Here is a 24,323-nt window from a genome sequence, read left to right on the forward strand (position 1 = left end):
TGTCTGCCTTGGCTGCCCAAAGTGCTGGGATTACAGGCGTGAGCCACAGTACCTGGCCTTCTGAGTGTGTGTGTGTGCGCGCGTGGTTTTTTTTAAATTGTCCTTTGTTACAATTTTAAGCTGTCTGTCCTATTCTCCAAATGTTCCTCCTAGTCTTGTTTGCTGGATCATCCTCTCGTGTGCATCTGAGGATATTGGCTGTGATTTTTGTTCTTGAAGTTTTCTTCTGTATGTTCTGGTTTACTATCATTTGCTTATTTTCTTTCTGTTTTAGTTTCTGTCTTTTATGGTGAAGGCTTTCATCATGTTTGGTTATATTTTGTTGTATATTCAGCAAAAAGTTAACAGAAAAAATGTTTACAGAAAAATGTTATAAATACAGTTGTAACCTGTATTTAAGGTTTGGACTTGTCAACTAGTAGGCTTTATTATAGGGTGATTGGGTGGGGGTCTGCCCTTTTTGGGGGGAACCCTCAAATACTTATATATCTTTTCTTAGGTGTTGTTCAGTTTTTACATATATTCAAGAATCCTCTAATTGCCATTGTAGGAGATATACTTGACTTCAGAATTCTTGGATCCAAGCACACAGAGGGCTACGACTTTTCTATTTGATTATAGACTTTAACTTAACTTAATCTCTTTAACTTTTAGTTTGGCATCTCTGTCTTTTTTTACTGTGTCCTTGGACCTGGTGCTTCTTTGATTCATTTTTCTCCCCAGAATAAACCTTCTCTCCTCTGGGGATTGGGGAAGAGTATCACCTGGCTGGGTAGAATGGAGGGACTCGGGGACACTAGTACATAAATTCAATCAATTTTTTTTTTTGTTTTTAGCCTCATGGCCTCATTGTGCCTGCTCTGGTATCTGGTGTCTTAAATTTCTGATCCTTTCTGATTTTTGCTATGTGAATTTGCTTTTCTCTTGTTGGAATTCTCTACAGTTGCCTGATAATAAGTTTTCTTAGCTCTAAATTCTCCATGTGTTTTTCATTTGCCAAAAGTTTGTTGACATATCTCATGTTCCTGTTGTTTTCTAGTCTCTATCCTTTCAAATTTATACTTTTTAATTTCTTTAATCTTATTTTGCTATTTTTTAAAACAAGATAGCAAGATAGTAAAAGCTCTTCTCAATTTAAATGGTTATTTGTGTGTAAAGAACATTCTTAAATGATTAAAGGTAAAAACAAGAAAGGAATTAAAAGCCAAGAAATTAAATTATTATTCAATTGTGTACATATTTCTTAACATGGATATAAGTATATGTGTGTGTGTATAATATACACACATACATATGTGGGTATCTATTTTATATATATAATGGATATATGTATATATTTTATGTATAAATGGATATCATGTACACATTTGAGTTTATATGTATGTACAGATATACCTTATATACATCTGAATTATGTTTGTGTTTAAATGTATGTTTGTATTTACATATATAGATACATGTTGTATATATTTATAATTTCATAGTCTTTTTTTTTTTTGAGATGGAGTCTCGCCCTGTCGCCCAGGCTGGAGTACAATGGCAGGATCTCAGCTCACTGCAACCTCCGCCTCCCAGGTTCAAGTGATTCTCCTGTCTCAGACTACTGAGTAGCTGAGACTACAGGCGCATGCCACCACGCCCAGCTACTTTTTGTATTTTTAGTAGAGATGGGGTTTCACCATGTTGATCAGGCTGGTCTCGAACTCCTGACCTCATGATCCGCCCGCCTCGGCCTCCCAAAGTGCTGGGATTACAGGCGTGAGCCACCATGCCTGGCCACTTTCATAGTCATTTTAAAGCTGGAAAGTATCATGGTAATCTTTTACCTATTGTAGTTTCATTTTTTAAATGAGGAAACTGGCTTAGATATGTTAGTGATTTACTGAAAGCTTCAAAACCAAGTCTTCCCAGTGTTTTGTTAAACTAAAATCTTAGACATGTGAACAACTTGGACGTTCAGAGCTACATTTAAAATCCTTAATTCTGGCCCTAGGTAAATAGCTTAAAGTTTTGATTTGAGTCCTAAGAGATTTTTTCAACTGATATTGCATTGGAATCAGGGAGGGGCTGGTTTACCTGATGCTTCTGAAAGCAAAACAGTAATTTAACATATTATAAGTTGGCACAAAAGTAATTGTGGTTTTTGCCATTACTTTTAATGGAATGTATTAATTATTAAATATATAAATAATATAGAATTAATATATTAATATTAATATATTAAATATATAGTTAATACTAAATATATATTATATGTTAATATTAATATATAATATATTTAATGTTAAACATATACTATACATTATATATTTTATATATTAAATAGATAATATATATTTATATTTTATTTATGTTTATATATATAAATATATTCCATTAAAAGTCATGGTAAAAACTGCAATTACTTTTGCACCAACATAATACTTTGTTTATAGTGATGGTATTTAACTTATTTTGAATAAATATTAAAGATGGTATGAGATTTTATTTATCCTAAGCGATTACAACGAATGGATCTTGTTTTTATATGACTTTGAAAGATAACTAATAAGTATTTTAATAAAAAATAGTATTGCATATGAGAATCTGAAGATTAAAGTAAGACAACTAAGCTTCTTGTCAGCCAAGTTAATTCCTAAATATGAAAGCCTTAGGTTCTATTTGTTTTTTCTGTTATATATAAATGTCCGTGTTACCATAACTATATAGAAATAGTTTGAAAAATTATATTTTATATTATGAAAATTATATTGCATCATTTAAATACTAATTTTCATATGTACATATTTTCTTAAATTATCTCAATAGATACCACTATAATAATGCTCTGATGAATATTTTCATGAATATATCCTTTAGAAAAATTTTTTCAGATGTATTTGTAGAAGTGGGATTTCTCTGTCAGAAAAGCATCAACATCTTTAGATTATTATTACTCAATTGTGTACATATTTCTTAATGTGGATATAAATATATATGTGTGTAATATACACATACAAATGTGGATATCTATTATAGATATAATATCTATTATATCTGCTTAATTTATTATTTTATTGCTTTCTAAAAAGATTATTCTACCATCTTATAGAGGTACTAGCAGTGTGTGAAGAGCTGACTGATTTCACAGTAACCTCATCAACTTTAGTACTTTAGTTAATATTTTCTCCCCGAGTTTCACAAGTGAAATGATTATTATAGTTCACTGTTTCAGTTTGTACTTTGTTGATGACTAATGAGGTTTTAGCTATTTAAAGATGTAGAATTTTCTGTTAGAAAAAAAATTCAACTCTAAGATAGTAAAATATCTTTTGTCATCAGGGAATGTGAGAATAAAGGAGTAGTTGGTTGATTACTAAAGAAAATGTCATATAATTAATGAGAAATATAACTTAAAATATCAGATAATTGATATAAAGAACTGTTCTCAGTCTTGTCAGGAAGCCAGGCACATAAACAATTTTACTTTGAATAAGACTTTTAAAAATTTTACAAAGTTTTATAAAAAGTAGTACACTGAGGCCAGAAATGGTGGCTCATGCCTGTAGTCCCAGCACTTTGGAAGGCTTGGGGGGAGGATTGCTGGAGCCCAGGACTTCCAGGTTACAGTGAGCTATGATTGTACCACTGCACTCCAGCCTGGGATACAGAGGGAGACCCCATCTCTAAAATAAATTAAATAAATGAAATAAAAAATTAATATATTGCATTTCATCCATTGTGCCACCATGTTAGAAATAATATTCTTCAAATTTATGCTTATAGAAATGGGACGTCGGTCATCAGATACTGAAGAAGAAAGCAGAAGCAAGAGAAAAAAGAAACACCGTAGGCGGTCCTCCTCGAGCAGTTCTTCAGATAGTAGAACATACAGCCGAAAGAAAGGAGGAAGGAAATCAAGATCAAAGTCAAGATCTTGGTCCAGAGATCTTCAGCCTCGTTCACATTCTTATGATAGAAGGTGATTTTTGTAATTTTTATTTATACAGTAATGAGGATAACATTCTTTAAAATTCATGTTTTTGTATTTTTAATTTTGCTAGATAAAACATTTTTCTTTTACTAGCTATATATTTATGAAAGTCCCAACCCAAAGTTTTTTTGTTCCACCAGGTCCAGTCCATGGGTCTAGTGTCCTCAACCTTTGTCTGTTCTTAGTAGGCAAATAGATACAAAGTGATGTAGTTTTCTTTTTTAATTTAATTTTAATTTTTTTCTAATGCATTTATTTATTTTTCTAATGAGTTTTTTAAATTTTTTATTTTATTATACTTTAAGTTCTAGGGTACATGTACACAACATGCAGGTTTGTTACATATGTATACATGTGCCATTGTTGGTGTGCTGCATCTATTAACTTGTCATTTACATTAAGTATATCTCCTAATGCTATCCCTCCCCTAGCCCCCCACCCCATGACAGGCCCTGGTGTGTAATGTTCCCCTTCCTGTGTGCAAGCATTCTCATTGTTCAGTTCCCACCTATGAATGAGAACATGCGGTGTTTGGTTTTTTTGTCCTTGCAATAGTTTGCTGAGAATGATGGTTTCCAGCTTCATCCAGGTGCCTACAAAGGACATGAACTCATCCTTTTTTATGGCTGCATAGTGTTCCATGGTGTATATGTGCCACATTTTCTTAATCCAGTCTATCTTTGACGGACATTTGGGTTGGTTCCAAGTCTTTGCTCTTGTGAATAGTGCTGCAACGGAGTTTTGCTCTTGTTGTCCAGGCTGGAGTACGATGGCGTGATCTCAGCTCACTGCAGCCGCTGCCTCCCAGGTTCAAGCAATTCTTCTCAACCTTCCAAGTAGCCAGGATTACAGGCATGCACCACCATGCACAGCTAATTTTGTATTTTTAGTAGAGACAGGGTTTCACCATGTTGGTCAGGCTGGTCTCGAACTCCTGACCTCAGGTGATCTGCCCTCCTCGGCCTCCCAAAGTGTTGGGATTACAGGCGTGAGCCACCATGCCTGGCCTTAATTTTAAATTTTTTTAGAGACAAGATCTTGCTCTGCCACTCAGGCGGGAATACAGCAGTACAGTCATATCTTTTGGACTCAAGGGATCCTCCCACCTCAGCTTCCTGAATAGCTAGTACTAGAGGCATGTGCCACCATGCCTGGCTAAGTTTTTTTATTTTTATTTTTTGTAGAGACTTGGCCTTGCTGTGTTGCCCAAGCTGGTATTGAATTCTTGGCCTCAAGTGATCCTCCTGCCTCGGCCTCCCAACGTGTTGGGATTACAGGCATGAGCTACTGAGCCTGGCCTTGGTTTAGTTTTCATACCATATAATCTGATGATATTTGGAAAGATTCTAAGACCCTTAATACCTTAATTAGTACTGATCCAATCACTAAATTATGAACCAGTCATATGACTGTTCAAGAGAAATAACATTTTAATTTATCTCTATTTGCTTCCAGGAGACAGTGAGACAGTAAAAATAAATGATTCTTTAGAATCTAGAAGGTTTTTCCTTAATGCTCATAATAAAAATTTTTATAGCAATGATCTTTGATTATATTTTATTTCAGACGCAGGCATCGATCAAGCAGTAGTTCTTCTTATGGCTCCAGAAGGAAACGAAGTCGAAGTCGTTCAAGGGGTCGAGGGAAATCCTACAGAGTTCAGAGGTCTAGGTCAAAAAGCAGAACAAGAAGGTATGCCTTATTAAGTATTTATTGCTTTGTAACAAATTATTCCCAAATTTAGCGATGTAAAGCAACAATCATTTATTTTCTTATAATTATATAATTTTGATTGAGCTTAGCTGGCACTTATTTTTTTCTCACCTGGGATCATTCATGCAGTTAGTCATCTGGTAGCTTGATTGGAACTGGATGGTCTAATGTGGCCTCACTCATATATCTTCATTTGGTTCTGGCTATTGGCCGGGGTGTACGTGGCTTCTCATGGTCCAGTAGGCTAGATTGGGTTTCTTTTTTTCAGCCCGGTGGTGGTAGCACTTGTGTTCCCCGGACATGAGTTTACTAGTATTTTGTTAAGGATTTTTGTGTCAGTATTCATCAGGGACTTATGGCTTACAGTTTTCTTGTAATATATTTGTCTGGCTTTGGAATCAGAGTAATGCTGGCCTGATAAAATCAGTTTGGAAGTACTCCCTCGTTTTCAGTTTTTTGGAAGATTTTGAAAAGGATTGACATTAATTTCTTTTTAAATGGTTGGTGGAATTCTGTAATGAAGCTATCTGCTCCTGGGCTTTTCTTTGTTAGAAGGTTTTTGCTTACTGATTCAATCTCCTTATTAGTTATAGGTCTGTTAAGATTTTCTCTTCATGATTCAGTCTTGGTAGGTGGTATGTTTCTAGGAATTTATCCACTTTTTCTAGATTATCCAGTTTATTAGCATTCTTAGTAGTCTTTTATAATCCTTTCAATTTTTGTGGCATCAATTGTAATGTCTGCTATTTCATTTCTGATTTTAGTTATTAGGCTTCTGGTATTTTTTCTTTTTCTTTCTTTTTTTTTTTTTTTTTTTGGAGATGAGGTGTTGCTCTGTCACCCAGGCTTGGGCATATTGGTGCAGTCAGCTCACTGTAGCCTCAAACTCCTGGGCTCAATGATCTTCTCGCCTCAGTCTCCTAGGTGGCTAGAAATACAAGCATACACCACCAGGCCTGGCTGACTTTTTAAAATATGTTTTGTAGAAGTCAGTCTTACCATACTGCCCAGGCTAGTCTCCAACTCCTGGTGTCAACTGGTCCTCCCACCTTATCCTGCCAAAGTGCTGGCATTATAGGCATGATCTACCTTGCCCGGCCTCATTTTTTCTTAATCTAACTAAGTACTTGTTAATTTTGTTGTTGTTTTTCAAAAAACTCTTAGTTTTGTTGGTTTTTTCCTAAAGTTTTTCTATTCTCTATTTTATTTTATTTTTTCTCTAATCACTTTTATTTTCTTTCTTTGGATAATTTTTGGTTTAATTTGTTCTTTATTTAGTTCCTTGAAGTATGAAGTTTGATATGAGACTTTTCTTTTTTTCTTAAATGTAGGTGTTCATGCTAAAACTTTCCTCTCAGTATTGCTTTTGCTGTTTCTCTTTTTACTATGTGTGTTTGTGTTTTCGTTTGTTTAAAGGTATTTTCTAATTTCTCTTATGATTTCTTCTTTGATATATTTGGTTGTTCAAGAGTGTGTAGTTTAATTTCTACATATTTGTGGATTTTCTGATTTTTCTACTGCTATTGATGTCTAGTTTCATTTCTTTGTGTTTCAAAAAGATACTTGCCATGATTTCAGTCTTATTAAATTTGTTAAGACTTGTTTTGTGGCCTAACATGAAATCTATCATGGAGAATGTTCCATGTACACTTGAGAAGAATGCATATTTTGCTGCTGTTGTGTGGAGTGTTCTGTGTATTTATGTTAGGTCTAATTCATCTGTAGTGTTGTTCAGGTCCTCTTATCTTATGTCTTATTTTTCTATCCATTATTGAAAGTGGATTATTGAAATATCCTACTATTACTATGTTACTAAATACTTCTCCCTTCCATTTTGGCAATGTTTACTTTATATATTTGGGTGCTCTGGTGTTAGGTGCATATATATATAATTGTTATATATTCCAGAATAATGACCCATTTATCATTATATAATTATCTTTTTTTCTTGTGACAGTCTTTGACTTAAAGTCTATTTTGTCTTATATAAGTATGACCGCTTCTGCTCTTTTTTCATACCATTTGTATGGATTATCTTTTTCATCTTTTTCAGTATATATGTGTCTTTACATCTAAGGCACATCTTTTGTAAACAGCATACACGATAATTGTATCTTGTGTGTATGAGTGTGTGTTTTGAAAAATTCATTCAGCTATTCTTGTGTGTTTTGTTTGGGGAGTTTAATCCAGTTATATTTACAGTAATTACTGATGGGGAAGGACTTACTGTTGCCATTTTGTTGATTGTTTTCTGCCTTATAGCTATTTTGTCTCTCATGTCTCCTGCTGCCTTCCTTTTTGTTTTGTTGATTTTTGTATTGACATGCTTTGTTTTTTTTCTGATTTTATTTTGTGTATGTTCCATGAGGCTTAACACAAAACATTGTCTATTTTAAGTTGGTAATAACCTTTGATTGTATACAAAAATACTATTCTTGTATGTTTCTCCACTTCTATTTTATGTTATTGATATCACAGTTTACATCTTATTGTATCCATTAATATAGTTTATAGTTGGTTATTTTTTATACTGTCATCTTTTCAATTCTATATCTGAATTAAAAATGTTTTACATACCACCATTACAGTGTTACTGTACTCTGTACTTGTGTATATATTTACCTTTACCAGTGAGCTTTATGTTTTCATGTACTTTTGTGTTGCTGTCTAGTGTCATTTCATTTCCATTTGCAGGACTCCTCTTAGCATTTCTTGTAAGGCAGGTCTGGTAGTGAAGAACTCCCTTAGCTTTTGTTTATCTGGGAAAGATTTTATTTGTCTTTTATTCTTGTAGAACAATTTTGCTGGATATAGTGTTCTTGATTGACAGGTTTTTGTTTTGTTTTGTTTTGTTCTTGCTTTCAGCACTTTAAATATATCACCTGATTCCTTTCTTGCTTGTAATGTTTCCTCTGCAAAATTGCTGAAATCTTATGAAAGCTCCCTTGTATATGACAATTTACTTTTCTCTTGCTGCTTTCAAGATTTTCTCTTAACTTTTGTTAATTTGATTATAATGTGTCTATGTGGGTCTCTTTTATTTCACTCTTGAAGTGAAAGGATGAAGTCATTTGAACTTCTTAAATTTAGGTGCCTGTTTGTTTTCTCAGATTTGGGAATTTTTTGGCCATTATGTCTTCAAATAAGCTCTGTGTTCATTTCTGTTTCTTCTTCTTAACTCCACAATAAACTCTCTGTTTCTTTCTCTGTCTTCTTCTATAACTCCCATAATACGTATATTGGTCTGTTTAATGATGTCTTATAGTCCCTTAGGCTTCCTTCACTTTTCTTTATTCTTTTTCTTTTTTGCTTCCCTGACTCAATTTTAAATTGACCTTTCTTTGTGTTTTCTGATTTTGTTCTTCTGCTTGACTGCATTTGCTATTGAACCTCTCTAGTGAATTTTTCAATTCAGTTATTGTATTCTTTGGCGTTAGCATTTTTGCTTTTTTTTAATGTAATTTCTCTTTGTTGATAGTCTTGGTTTTGTATATACTTTGTTCTCTTGACTTCGTTTAGTTGTGCATCTGTGTTCTTTTTTGGATCATTGAACTTTAAGACAACTATTTTCATTTCTTTGTCAGGTAATTTACAGATCTCGGTTTCTTTGAGGTGGTTTCTGGCAATTTATTTGGTTCCTTTGATTGGGCTAGTTTTCCTTCTTTCTTTGACTGCCTTGTGATTTTTTTTTTTTTTTTTTTGTGACTGAGTTTTTATGCAGTTTTAAAAAACAGCTGCCTTTCCTAGTCTTTGTGGACTGGCTTCTTATGGGGAAAATCCTTCACCAATCAGCTTTTTTCAATGTATGCCAGCTTCCTCATCAGCACCCTTTAGCAGGTGAGAGATATCATTCCCTCTGGCAGCTCTCCAAAATGCTGGAATATTTGAAGCATGTACTTCACTTTTCTCTCTCACTTCTGACGAAGAAACAAGTTGGATGTCTTTTTCTGATCATGCTGAGTCATCCCAGTCTCTATCTTTGGTACTGCTGGCCATCTGGTGCCATAGCAATCTGTTTCTGTTCTCTTTTGCTTTTGTTGGCACCCAGAAATCTAACCTATGCTGTTTCCATTAGTGCTCCAGGCAAGACAGAAACCCATCCCTTGGGTGGCCCTCAGAAAAGTCAGAATGTTGGACTTAACGTTCCATGCTTCTCTTTTCCCCAGTCTGTTACCCTAAAAGCCATGAGCTGAACGGAGATTTGCTGGCCTTAGGGGCAGGTAAAGTAAAATGGTTCTTAATTATTTCAGTGAGGCTGTACTTGGCTTTGAGCTTGCCTGGAGTACTGCAACTTCTTAACTGTTTTTTGAAGTTCCATACAGGTATTTTGGTTTGTATATTGTTTTATCAGTGTCTTTCTTGGGGGAATGAGGGCTGGGATTTCCTATTCTGCCATCTTGCCCTCATCGTTCTCAAGTTAACTTTTTTTTTGTTTCTTACAGGCTCTTTCTAACCTTTATTTTAAACTAATTTTAGACTAACAGAAAAGCTGTAAAAAATAATACAGAATTTCCTTATACCCCTCATATCACCTCACCTGGTACAGTAATCAAAAGCAGGACATTAACATTGATACAGTTCTAGTAACTAGACTATAAATCTTATCAGTTTTCTCATAACGTTCTTTTTCTGCTCCAGGATCCAATCCAGGATTCTATATTGCATTTAGTTGTTAATCTCTTCTTAGCCTCCTCCAGTCTACGAGAGTTCCTCATCCAAAGATGCGCCTGTGCTTGTCTTTCATGACTTTGGCACTTTTGAGGAATAATGGTGTTTATTTTGTAGATTGCCCCTCAGCCTGAGTTTGTGTGATGTTTTCTTGTGATTAGAGTGAGCTATGCATTTTTGGCAAGAATATGAGAGAAATGACATTGTGTACTTCTTATTGCATCATATCAAGGGGTCTGTGATACTGCTATGTCATAGCGGTGTTAACCTTGATCATGTAGTTAAGGTGCCAGGTTTCGCCTGTGAAGTTACTATCTTTCCTTTTGTAGTTGATAGATATCTTGGGAGAGATATTTTCTAACTCTAAATATTCTGCGCATCTCCTCAACCTTTCACTTACTAACTTTAGCATTTCTCAGTGGTTTTCTTCTGTAGCAGTTACTTTGGGGTTTGCCTGATGATTCAAATTAATTTTTGTGTGTCGTATGAGATAGGGGGTTAGGTTCAATTATTTTCTTCATATGGAGATCTAGCAACATTTCTTTTCTTTTTTTTTTTTTTTTTTTGAGACTGAGTCTCTATTGCCGAGACTGGAGTATAGTGGCGCAATTCTCATCTCACTGCAACCTCTGCCTCCTGGGTTCAAGTGATTCTCTTGCCTCAGCCTCCCGAGTAGCTGGGATTACAGGTGCCCACCACCACGCCCAGCTAATTTTTGTAATTTTGGGAGAGATGGGGTTTCACCATGTTGGCCAGGCTGGTCTTGAACTCCTGACCTCAAGTGATCTGCCCGCCTTGGCCTCCCAAAGTGCTGGGATTACAAGCGTAAGCCACCGCGCCTGGCCAGTCTAGCACTATTTTCTTACTGAGTAGTCTTGGTACCTCTGTCAAAAACCAACTAACTATATGAATGTGACTCTTTCTGGATTGTTTATTTGGTTCCATTCCTTTGTCTGTTTTTATACTAGTCTTAGACAATTTTGATTACTTTGGTTCTATAGTAAGTCTTAAAGTTAGGTGTTATTGTTTACATTTTCATATAAATTTTAGAATCAACTTGGCAGTTTTGTCAAAAGCTTGCTGGGATTTTGATTGGGTGTTTATTGAATCAGTAGAATAGGAGTATTGACATCATAGAATGTTTTGTTTTATGAACATGTTGTATCTCTCCATTTATTTTTCTTTTCTTTAGTTTTTCCAAACAATGTTATGTAGTTTTCATTATAGTGGTTTTACACAGTTAGGGCAGCTGTGACAAGTTACTGTGTGACTTAAACAACATAAATACATTTCTTACAGTTCTGGTGCCTGGAGGTTAGAGATCAGGGTGACAGCATGGTCTAGTTCTGGTGAGGGCCCTCTTTTAGGTTGACAGATGGCTGTCTCCTTCTTGTGTCCCATGTTACATTTTGGAGAACATAGAGAGGAAGCAAATTCTCTTACCTCTTCTTAGAAGGCCATGAATCCTGTCACGAGGGCTCCACTCTCATGACCTAATTACCTCCCACCAGACCCATCTTCAGATACTATCACATTGGTCATTAGGGTTTCAGCATATGAATTTTTGAGGACACAAACATTCAGTCTATAGCATACATATTTTGTTAAATTTATTTCCACATTTTTGACACTATTGAAAATGGAATTATTTTAACATTTTATTTTCCAATTATTTGTCGAGTACAGGTTTGAATATTCCTTATCTGAAATACTTGGGACCTAAAGTGTTTTGGATTTTGGATTTTTTCAGATTTTGTAATATTTACATATACATAATGAGATAATCTTGGGGATAACACCCAAGTCTAAACACAAAATTTATGTTTCATATATGCCTTATACATGTAGCCTGAATAATTTTAAACAGTATTTTAAATTATTTTGTGTATGCAACAAAGTTTGTATACATTAAACCATCAGAAAGCAAAGGTCTCAGATATGGGATTTTCCACTTGTGGCATCATTCTGGCACTCAGAAAGTTTCAGAGTTTGGAGTATTTTGGATTTTTGGATTAGTGTATGTAGAAATATAAGTAATTTTGTACATGTTGTATATGTTTTGTACCTTTTAGATTTTATATATTTTTGTATGTTTAGTTTGTATCCTGTAACCTTTCCACTCTTATTAGCTCTAGCAGATATTTTGCAGATAGCTTAAGATTTTCCATGAAAACAATTAATTACCTGAAAACTGAGTTTTACATCTTTTTAGAATTGTTTGCTATTTCTGTAGTTTTCTCAGCTCATTGCAGTGTCTAGGGTCTACTTCTATGCTGAAGAAAAGTGATGAACGTGGGCAAACTTGCCTTTTTTCCTATCTTAGGAGGAAAGTATTCAGTCTTTGGCTTTAATTTTTTAAATTTTTTTATTTTTGTCTTTAATAATTTTTTGTTTATATATATATTTTTATTATACTTTAAGTTCTAGGGTACATGTGCTTTTAAATATATGTTAACTGTAAGTTTCTTGTGGTTGCCTTTTATAAGACTGAAGAAGAACACCACCATATTTCTTATTTGCTGGGAATTTTTTAGTACCAATCACTGTTGGTTTTTGTTAAAAGCTTTTTCTTTATCTAGTGGGATGATTATGGTTTATTTTTGAATACATTTTCATCTTTTTTTGTTGTCACTTATCTCTTGATTTTTTGTCTGACTTTGTTAGTCGTTTCTATGTACTGAAGACCCCATGGTCAGCGTGATTTTCGTTTTATTGCCTAATGTGGAATTGAAATAATGTGGATATGTTCATTTTGTACCATACCCAAAACACCCATTGTGTGTGGGTAGCATTGAGGGATTCGAAGTGACAGATGTACTCATGAACTTGGTACTCCCAAAATATTTCCTGTTGCTGTTCACTCTCCGGGTTCTTTTGCATGAATATTTTTTCTTTCATAGTGGTATACTTTGCTTTTGATTCAAGATGTCAAATTGAAGACATTTTGTGAATGTGACATGAGGTAATTGTTGCCTCAGATGATTTCTTGAAACCGTACACCTGTAGACTACAAGTGTAAAGGGTGTTAGGGAAGAGATCAATTATTGTATATTAGAGAAAATTAGGAAAATTTTTGTTAATATTAGAACAAGTAACAAATATTTATTAATTTGAAAAAGTAATATAATTTTAGAAAATGCATTTATCTAGTAAAATAATATACTGAACGTACATTGTACACTGTAAAGGCCAGCATAAATGCTATTGTTTTCTTTAGAAGTCATTTTATTTTATTTATTCATTTGAGACAGAGTGTTGCTTTGTCACCTGGGCTGGAGTGCAGTGGTACAATCTTGGCTCACTGTAGCCTCTACCTCCTTCACTCAAGGGATCCTTCTACCTCAACCTCCTGAGTAGCTGGGACTACAGGTGCACACCGCCATACCCAACTATAATTTTTGTATTTTTGGCGGAGATGGGGTTTCACCATGTTGCCCAGGCTGGTCTCAAATTCCTGAGCTCAAGTGATCCCCCTGCGTTGGCCTCACAAAGTGCAGGGATTACAGGTATGTGCCACCCTGCCCGGCCAATAAATCATTTTAATTATTATTTCTTTGTATTACATACTAGAACATACTTGTGAATTTACTTCTAATTTATCATATTTTAGTAGTTTAACAGACTTTTAAAAAAGGCTTAATTATCATTTCTCCATGCTTTTATCTGAGGAACAAAGGACAGCATGTCTGATGATATTTTTCTGGTACCCTTTTCTCCATTATTGGGTAGAAAGATTGGACTACATTTTAACAGTGTAGTACTCTTTATGTTATTTCTTCAACTTGAAAAATGCTGAGTTTTTAAAATTAGGTTAGTCTCTTTAAAATTGCAAGATTGCTATTCCATTCATGTGACAGTGACCACATGATCCCTATTCACATAACATCTAAGTAGTAAATATCTGAGAATCACAATTAATTTTATACTGAATGAGTTATCCTTTCCTTGTTTTTGTAGTTTTTCCTTTTCTCAAATATTACCCTCATTGTATTGCACTATTAAATTTTACAGCTGTTTTCTAATCAATGAACAAAGTCAGATCCCCTTCAGAATTCATTTATTTGTAATCCTTCAATTTGTCCATGAACAGGAAGAAATCTTTGGCAACTCTATTAGAAAATGATTAAGTATGCCCAGTATGTTGGGATCAGCCTAGAAATAGACTTAAATGTAGTTTTGTTCTTGGAAATCCTCTAGTTTTGAGATGAGTGTAGAGTTCGACTTCTGGAATAAATGGATATCTGGAAAATAGAAGATGAAGTAAGAAGAGAATTTCTTTAAGGAAAATATGAATGTTACATTTATTCTAACTCATTTTATTTTTATTGTGAATATATCGAATGTCCCTTTCATATCCAAATGTAATATGAAAAACTAATTTATTGTTTAAAGTTTAAACTATGCATGAAACAGTTATTGAATTTTAAATTGGGCATCACTTTAATGAAAACATTTTAATATCTAATTATGAAAATTATAGAAATGATCCACTTGATTTTCTATTTTTATTTTATTCTTTTATTAACCTATTGATCTTTATTTTGTCTTGTATCTGAAAATGAGAACAAAATATGTGCTTAGAGAGCAATTATTTATTTTATTGAGGACATATCTTAAAAGTCAAGAAGTGAAGCTGCTTGGTAATGCTATAAATTTAAAACTGTCCTACAGCAAGACAGTACGATGCAAATATGACTAAGATCACAAACTGAATTTCAGTGAAACAACCAAGATTTACATTAAATTAGGAATTTTAAAACCGATTTAGTTTGTTTTACTGAGCATTTGCTTAATAACATTTTGCCTTCTTGCAATCTTTTTAAAGACAATAATTCGTCTGTGAAATGCAGGCATATCTTCAGTAGAAAAATTGAAAGCAACAGCTCACTTTCTGAAACCACACATATAGCGATATAAAGAAATATTTCAGCTCTACAAAATTTAATAAATCATCCCATTTCCTAATTTGATCATATTAGATGCTGATGTGGAAGAAGCATTTCAAATACCATCTTCTCATTAATATACATCAGTCTGGGGAATAGAATGGAATACTTATGCAGAGATGTCACAGTTACTGTTTCTTAGTTTACTAAGTGGAACAGGTTGAAGTGATTCTGGGTGCTATTTGTCAATGTCTTGTTAAAATGGTTTGGGTCGAGTTATGGAGTCCAGAAAGACGGCGGCTGATAAATCAAAAGTGGATTGAGTGGACAGGAGGCAGTGATTGATACTGTGACAGGATATGAAGAAAGGAACCTTGATACAAGCATGCATGATATTGAATATGAGAAAGAAAATGGCCCTGGAGTATGGATATTATTCAAGGAAATGAGAATAATAATATCAGCCTGAAAATATTGCTGAGTGAAGATTAGGATAGTTCTTATTAGAGCATAATACTTTACTAGGATGGTAGGGATGAAATTATGTAAATATTTATTTGAGAAGAATATTTTAACCTATGACTGAAGACTCTTTAATGATTATTTAGTGTTTACAGTAGTTTTAGCTTCATTTTTTCCTAGCTAATTATTATACCATGTATTTATAAGCATCCTAACTAGTAAATTAAAAATTTTTTTTTCTTTTAGATTATTTCAAAGATCATCTACCTTTACAACGTGCTTTTATAGGATAATAGTATTCAGAGACTAAACTTGTTGTGTAAATAGTGTTTTACTATCAGTTGGTTTTGACTTAGAAAATTACATTGTTAACTTGAAGTGAAAAATCTGCATTGCATAGTTTGCAGCATCCTTTAGATTGGTCATTTTGAATAGCAAATGAAAGATCCCTGACAGATGAGCCATTTCACAAAGATCAAGGCTGTATATACTGAATATTCTTTTGCGGAATTATCAGTGAAATGTTAGTTGATGTCACAGAGTTCTTGGTGGGAATCTTTTGATTAGTCTGACTTTTGTCCTTGGCAATGTGTAACTAGGAAGAACTTTCTTTTGCTCTCTCACTCTAAGAGTTCTATATCTAACACTGGCAGAAAAAGAGGTTCTTTGGAAAGGTATTCAATTAGCTTTTAATTATATAGTCTATGAGAGAGAAAGAGATGTGGAGTTGTCATATAATTGTAACCATAATATTTGATTTTTATGTACTGTCTTGTCATCTTAAGTACTTAACACTATAGCACAATTTTTGTTAAGTGTATAAAACATTTGAAATGAGGCACTGTGAAATATTTACCCAGGTGACTTACATCAGTAGTGATTAATTTATTGATAATTTTTTTCTAGCTTTTTATAAAGATTCTGGTAAATGTGCATAATACCTCTAAATTCCTTAAAACTAATTTAATTACATAAAAGTTGTTATTTTTGGTTTATCATCTCAATATTTGATGAACCAAAATACCATACCAGCTAATAACATAATATTTAAACTTAGTGTAAGTTCTTAACTGTGCTGTTTACTGCCACATGTTGTTTTGTGAGGCTCAGAATGTGTTTTGGATATTAGCAGAAGAGAAATAGTCATTTCCAAATTATAGTGTAATTTTTTTTTTTTTTGAGACAGAATATCGCTCTGTCACCCAGGCTAGAGTGCAGTGGCACAACCTCGGCTCACTGCAGCCTTCATCTCCTGGGTTCAAGTGATTCTCCTGCCTCAGCCTCCCGAGTAGCTGGGGTTACAGGCATGCACCACCACACCCAGCTAATTTTTTTTTTTTTTTTTGGAATTTTTAGTACAGACAGGGTTTCACCATGTTGGCTAGGCTGGTCTCGAACTCCTGACCTCAAGTGATCTACCTGCCTAGGCCTCCCAAAGTGCTGGGATTATAGGCATGAGCCACTGCACCTGGCCTATAGTGTAAATTTTTAATGTTTTTTTTTTTTTTCTGGAGTTTTCCCTCCAATTTTTTTCTTCACATGGTAGCCAAAATGCAATGCAAAATGCAAATCTGATAGGACCTCCTTTATTTCAGTGGTTTAGAATAAAACCCAAAATGTTGACAAGGCTTTAAGTCCCTTTGTGATCTGACTGCTTCCTGCCTTTTCAATCACATCTTTCCAATGCTAGTCATACTTGTAGTGTTTAAACAGTTTTCTTTTCATGTCTAAGGACCCTTGAACATGTGGTTGGTTGCCTCTGCTCAAAATGTACTTTTCTCCCACTCATGATCTCTAATTAATCTTTTAGGTCTTTACTTAAAGACATTTCCTTAGGCTGGGATTTCCTTAGGCAGAATTTTAGCAAGCATGGTAAAGCAGAGCCTACTTTGTCAAGGAAACATGGATATGCACGCAGTCTTACTCATTTTCAACTTATAGATTGAGCTGTAAGCTTGATCATAATCACTCCTCACTTAATTTGCATTTCTACCACGTAGAAACTAATTTGAAATTATAGAAGGTGGCATTACAGACAAATTAGGGATAGCATGGAAAGAGCTCTGAATCAGCCTGAGTCTCAGTATCTTCATGTATCAAGTATTAGGCTCATTCTAGTTCTAATTTGATTCGAAATTACATGAAAATAAGTTTCATAATGTATATTATTTAAATTATTTTAAAATATCATTTTTAAGTTTTTTTTAAAAACCAATTAGATGTACCTACTATTTTGCCATGTTACCATGCTCTAAAATAGTTATAATTAAATCCGTTAAAAGGAACTGAACAATTACATTGATGCTATTGCTTGTTTGGTAAACTTCTACTTGCTTCCCTACAGAGCTCTAGTTTGCACTGAGCTAAATTCTTATTCTGTTGTATATTTGTATTGAAAATGCTTTTCGTATGTGAGTTTTTGTTTATCTGATTAATAGCTTTCAGAGGTGGCTGTGAGGTCTTATAGAGGTACAGAATTTTTAGGGCTAAAAGGTTATTTTATACTGTTTCTTTTAGGTGAGGAAGCTAAGACTAGAGAAGATAAGGTAAGCAAGTAATGGTGGCAGAAATGGTTCTCTTCAGTGTGTGGTGACTTTATGGTTTTCTTTTTGCAGAGTGTTTTTTCTTTTTTTTCCTTTCCCCTTCCAGTTTTTCAATGGGTGTGGAGATCATGCAGGAGCAATAGAGAAAACGAGAAAATTGTGGACGAGCAAAACTGGGCAACATTGTTCTTGGACAGATAGTCTGAAAGTGAGCCGTTTGCTTGAGGATGATAAGTTGAGTGTAAAATGGGTCACACATATAAGTACAAGAGGTTATCAATTCAAGTTCTAAAAATCTCTGTTCTTGTAAGAACACTGTTAAATAAATGTGTGTTTCTATCGTTCTTTCATTTACCTGAGGTAGTCCATTTTAATAAAATTTATCCAAAATAAAGAAGCCCAGACCATGAGTCTAACCATGCATGCAGTTAACTTTTATTCAGGTCACTATTTATTTTCATTATTTCCTCAACTGGAATGAGCAGCACTTTTACACTGACATGCAAAACAGATGGATTTTTGAAACCTATTGAATTAATAAGCTCATTTAAAAAATTGGGTACTCTCCCCTCACCTCACTTTCTACTTCTCAGTCAAGTTGCTTTAATTAGGATTTTAATATAATGTGTAATCTGAATATGGCAAAAAGTGAACTGTTAAGTATTATTTAGAAATCACTAAATTTTTAAATAAAAGTCAGTGATTAATATTGAATAAAAGGTTTTATGGAGATATATAATACTGAGCCAATTAAATATATATATATATATAAAATAACACTATTATTTTGCTATTTTGCTTTAAGATGATGCCCTTGCAGTTTTTAGGTATTTTAAATCAGTTTTAAGGCTTTAAAGTCAAAATTCATTCTTTAGATCTAAAAGGAATATTGTAAAAATTAATTAGTTGACCTTATTTCCAAAAATTAGTAGATTCAGCATACTGAAGTTCTTAGTTGGCAGAAGAACTCTATTGTCTAGTGACAAAATAGATGACTTTTTCTTTTTCTTTTTCTTTTTTTTTTTTTGAGATGGAGTCTTGCACCTGTCGCCCAGGCTGGAGTACAGTGGCACCATCTCAGCTCACCGCAACCTCCGCCTCCTGGGTTGAAGCGATTCTCCGGCCTCAGCCTCCTGAGTAGCTGGGATTACAGGCACCCACCACCACGCCTGGCTAATTTTCATATTTTTAGTAGAGACAGGGTTTCGCCATGTTGGCCAGACTGGTCTCGAATTCCTGACCTCGTGATCTGACCTCGTGATCTGCCCGCCTCAGCCTCCCAAAATGCTGATTACAGGCTTGAGCCACTGTGCCCAGCCCTAGATGACTTTTTCATAGACGTTTTTTTCTCAGCTTTTTAACCGCAGTGCCATTTTAGTGTTTCACGTCTTGACTCACATTGGAGCCCTTTGTTGCCCAGTTACAATTAGGGACCAGATTTCCACCTGGGATGGCAACCACATTGTGGGGACCTCTAGTTGGGGGCTCCTGAATTGACTGAATGTACCCTTTATTGCTTAACGAAGTTAGAGCTACTTTTCTGTTTTTCAGCTAAGTTTCCACGTTGTGCAGAGAGGGGCTATGACCCCAAATCAGCTGAGTGGATGATCTGTCCATGTTCAATTTCCATGGCTCCTCTTCACTGGTATAGATAACCAGACAGTGACTGCACTTCTTTATGCAATATTTAGCACAGTGTCAAGTTGGAGACATTTAATATGTGCTTTTGGTTGAGGTGATTTTTGTTTTGGCAGTACCAAATTTCTTGCTATTTCTTGTGCCTCATTTATGTAGAGTGACGGAAAGATTGAGAGAATTGTATGTGGGGTGTGCTTTGTTTCCTGGGCAGAGCCCGGCCCAGAGTTTACCAAGGTGGCTCGACATAAGCACTACTATTAGATTTAACTAACTACTAAGCAGTTTTATTGGGTGGCTCCTTGAATGTGGCAAACACTTAAATGCAGTCCCTGCTTTAAATGAACTTATTGTCATAAGATTTCCTTTTTATTTTTTCTCTGTATCTTTGTTTACTTATTCTTTTCCATCATTGTATTATAACAAACTATAGAAAATAATGTTTCCTGTATTCCATGATGTATGCAGGAGGAAAAGGATAATTCATTAAGTTAAAATTATTTTCCCCAACTGATTCCTGTGAAATTGCAGAATTGTAGAATCTTGCCAAAAAAATTAATAATGATTACTTAAAATATTTAAGTAGTTTAAAAGTAGGTACACTGTTGTGTGTTTTATGGTGGGGTTGATTTTAAGTAAATAATTCCTTAATTATACTCTTTACTTTCATTTTGTTTCATCTATGTTTCACTCATTGTTTGGTGAGGAAGGATCTAGAGTATTTATAAATCTGTTTCTTAAAAGATCATCATATTTGTTCTGTTTTCTAAAAACACTGCTTAATATTTGATGACATTTTATTCTAGTACTTACTATAATTTTTTGAGAATGAATATTTGATTTTGGCCAGACACGGTGGCTCACACCTGTAATCCCAGCACTTTGGGAGGCTCAGGCAGGCGGATCACCTGAGGTCAGGAGTTCGAGACCAGCCGGGCCAACATGGTGAAACCCTGTCTCTACTAAAAATACAAAAATTAGCTGGGTCTGGTGGCGAGTGCATGTAATCCCAGCTACTCAGGAGGCTAAGGCAGGGCAGGAGAATCGCTTGAACCTGTGCGGTGGAGGTTGCAGTGAGCTGAGATCGTGCCACTGCACTCCAGCCTGGGCAACAGAGCAAGACTTAGTCTGAAAAAAAAAAAAAAGTTTTATTTTAATAAGCATGTTTATCTTGTGGGTGCTGCAAGCATACAACTACATCAGGAAGTGCAGATAGTACCATATGAAACTGCATATTAAATTGTATGTTCCTGATAGTGGTGCACTTCAGTAACTTCTTGTGTGTGTTTAATACTTAGAATAAACTGCATTCACAGAGACGTGAAATTAATAGCTAAAGATGCTTTTTACTGAATCCAATTAGTCTTTTTTTTTTTGAGATGGAGCCTCACTCTGTTGCCCAGGCTGGAGTGCAGTAGCATGATCTCGGCTCACTGCAACCTCCACTTCCCAGGCTCAAGTGATTCTCTTTCCTCAGCCTCCCGCGTAGCTGAGATGACAGGCGTGTGCCACCACGCCTGGCTAATTTTTGTATTTTTAGTAGAGACGATGGTTTCCCCATGTTGGCCAGGCTGGTCTTGAACTTCTGATCTCAAGTAATCTGCCCACCTTGGCCTCCCAAAGTGCTTGGATTTACAGGCTTGAGCCACCATGCTGGGCCTGAATCCAGTTAGTCTTTTTTTTTTTTTTTTTTTTTTTTAATTAAATGTGGGAAGGACATTTTGCATTCTAATCTTTCTTCCAAAGATTTATGTTGAAATACATGGTAAATTTTTTCCTCACAGGATTATTGTGAGAAGTTATGAAATAACTTATTAGCATTCTCTACTCTGTAAATTATTTTCTTCTCCAAACTAGAGATTTTGGGGTTTTCATTGGTTCTGTTATTTGTGAAATAATCTATGTTCACCCTCTATCACTACCTCTTGCCTCTGGAATCTGTGCATTTTGAGCCAGTTACCTTTCAGCATTATTTTCAGGCTGTAGATTTAAAAGTTTTATGGTTCACTTTCATACGGGAGGCCCCCAGCCCTTACCTTCCTAAAAATTTTATTTTTACTTACATGGATTGTCAGGCTCTTGTTAAGAAATGGTTTTATATAAAATAGACTTAGGTAGTATTTTGTTTTCTGTTTCCAGTATGCACTCTGCTAATGGCCACTATTACCATTGGCCTTTCTGACTGTAACAGCACATTGGACATGTTACTGTTCAGGAAACAGTATGTAATGACTCCCAGATCTCTTTCCAGAGCTCTCTTATTTTATGAGTGTAATAATCCCTTCTCATTTATGAGTTTGCCTTATTTGAAATTCAGATCTAATGTAGATTTACTTCTGTACTGTATATGTTTTTCAGAACCTCTGCTGGACATCTGAGTCACTTGTTTCTACTTTTGTTCTTCTGCCAATTTCCTCTTAGGTGATTGGTCACATATATACTAAGTATCATGAAAATGTATTATATTTTATCATTGTGCTATGTGTACTACCATGTGATATTTGTAGCTTTTGTGATATTGGGCAAGAAAAGATTAAAAAGAAACATTGTTTATGCTGTTAGAGATATTACTGCCCAGGTAAATGTCTAGTAGTGTTACATAAAGGAAAAGACTCTTCCTGCTAGAGAGGATTTAAAATGACTCTCCTGTAATCAAGCTTGAGGAATATTGACTATGGAATTAAAGCTCTCAGGCTAAATACCAGAGAGCTGTAGTATCATGGAGCATTTTTATTAATTTATAAAACTGGTAACTAATATTTTGCCTCAAATGCTTTTTAAAAATCAAAGCTTTTTATAGGAATTAATAGGTATGGATGTTTTTAAAGTCTCTATTTTGAGAAAATGTCTAAGCAGAGTCTAAGAATGGACCTTCAGACGAGGTGTGAATGAATTATAGCCAATAATGAAGTGTAAAGAGACTTCCAAAGAAGTCCACAGCTTCTATTCCACGTTTTATCCAAAGGATGTAGAAAATTCCAGTTTTTTTGGCTCATGGCAGGAAAATCTGGTTGGTGGTTGATTCTTAACCTTTCTTGGGTCACATCAGGTATAAAGTGTGATGTCAAAGGGTGAATCTGATGAGAAGTATGGATCATCTTTATGTAAAATTTCATATATTTACATGCATAATTTTGCATGTTCTTTAACAGGATTCACAGAAGTCCTAAAACTCCATGGACCTCCTGGTTAAGGACACATTTATGCTAATGTCAGAAATATTCAGGCAGCTTTTAGAATTAAACTTAAATGACTATGCAAGTATAAATATCTATGAGCTAAGGGAGGAGGCAGGTCCTTCCCAGTAACTAACTACATCCTTTCCTTCTTATTTTAGCCCCATGTATTTACCTATTTCATCTTAAGTTCTAATACTACTTAAGAGTGTAGCTTATTACCAGTTTAGGGTAGAGAAATACCATTGGTAGCCATTCAGTGTCTTCTTTGTTCCCCGTATTTCATTTTAGGGAATATAAAGCATTTGTGAACCATTATAGATTGTCTTGCAATCTCATTAAAAAATTAGGTTATGAGTTCCTTATCTAAGATTTCTCGGCCAGGCGTGGTGGCTCATGCCTGTAATCCCAGCACTTTGGGAGGCTGATATAGGTGGATCACTTGATCTTAGGAGTTCGAGACCAGCCTGGCCAATATGGTGAAACCCCGTCTCTACTAAAAATACAATAATTAGCCGGGCGTGGTGGTGCATGCCTGTAGTCCCAGCTACTCTAGAGGCTGAGGCAGGAGAATCGTTTGAACTGAGGAGGCAGAGGTTGCAGTGAGCCAGGAGTGTGCCACTGCACTCCAGCCTGGGCAACAGAGTGAGACTCCGTCTCAAAAAATAAAGAAAGAAAGAAAGAAAGATTTATCCTACCATGAGGATTTTTAAGAACTTAATCCTCATAATTTGAAAGTTTTATTATCCATTAAATCTATTATATTATGCTTACCTTCGTTGTAGATTTTTGTTTCTTTATATGTATCTCCCTAGTTTTTCTAATTGTTGATCTTTGTTAGTATTGACATTTCTCGTCATCTTCATATTAGAAGATTTCAGTATTGTTTCTTGTTCTAGATAACTTATAAAAATATTAAGTGGGTTGATCCTGTAGCCATCTTGGAATGGTTCATTGTGGAGTACTTTTGGAGTAGTTTATTTTTCGTACCAACAGTTAGTCCATTCTTGCATCACTTCTGCAGGGTAGATGTGATGCATAGTGCCAACACCTGCTTCTAGTGAGGGTCTCAGGAAGTTTATAATCATGGTGAAAGGCAAAGGGGGAGCCAGCACATCACATGGTGAGAGTGGGAGCAAGAGAGAGTGGGAAAAGTGTCACACCCTTTCAAACAAACCAGATCGCCATAGAACTCACTGTCTAGAAGACAGCACCATGCCGTTCATGCCGTTCATGAGGGATCCACCCTGATGACCCGAACACCTCC

At 34.9% G+C, this 24,323-nt stretch overlaps 1 protein-coding gene and 1 long non-coding RNA gene across 15 annotated transcripts in view; both read left to right on the plus strand.

The window, feature by feature from the left end:
* Nucleotides 1-24,323, plus strand: part of RSRC1 (arginine and serine rich coiled-coil 1) — a 424,026-nt gene that overhangs the window by 12,719 nt on the left and 386,984 nt on the right. For 12 of the 14 annotated variants that reach the window (XM_054552914.2, XM_063722299.1, XM_063722300.1 and 9 more), the window contains exons 2-3: nt 3,766-3,961; nt 5,540-5,665. In XM_054552914.2, coding sequence (XP_054408889.2) covers nt 3,766-3,961; nt 5,540-5,665 — 322 coding nt within the window. Of the gene's footprint in view, nt 1-1,501; nt 1,576-3,765; nt 3,962-5,539; nt 5,666-24,323 lie in introns of those variants that run through there. The other 2 variants (XM_054552909.2, XM_063722304.1) reach the window with 1 other exon arrangement.
* Nucleotides 10,880-18,458, plus strand: LOC129047228 (uncharacterized). The gene is made up of 3 exons (XR_008524005.2): nt 10,880-16,376; nt 18,220-18,248; nt 18,352-18,458. It is a non-coding gene; the product is annotated as an uncharacterized LOC129047228 (long non-coding RNA).

Source organism: Pongo abelii, chromosome 2 (genome assembly GCF_028885655.2).
Source record: "Pongo abelii isolate AG06213 chromosome 2, NHGRI_mPonAbe1-v2.0_pri, whole genome shotgun sequence".
NCBI classification, from domain to species: Eukaryota; Metazoa; Chordata; class Mammalia; order Primates; family Hominidae; genus Pongo; species Pongo abelii.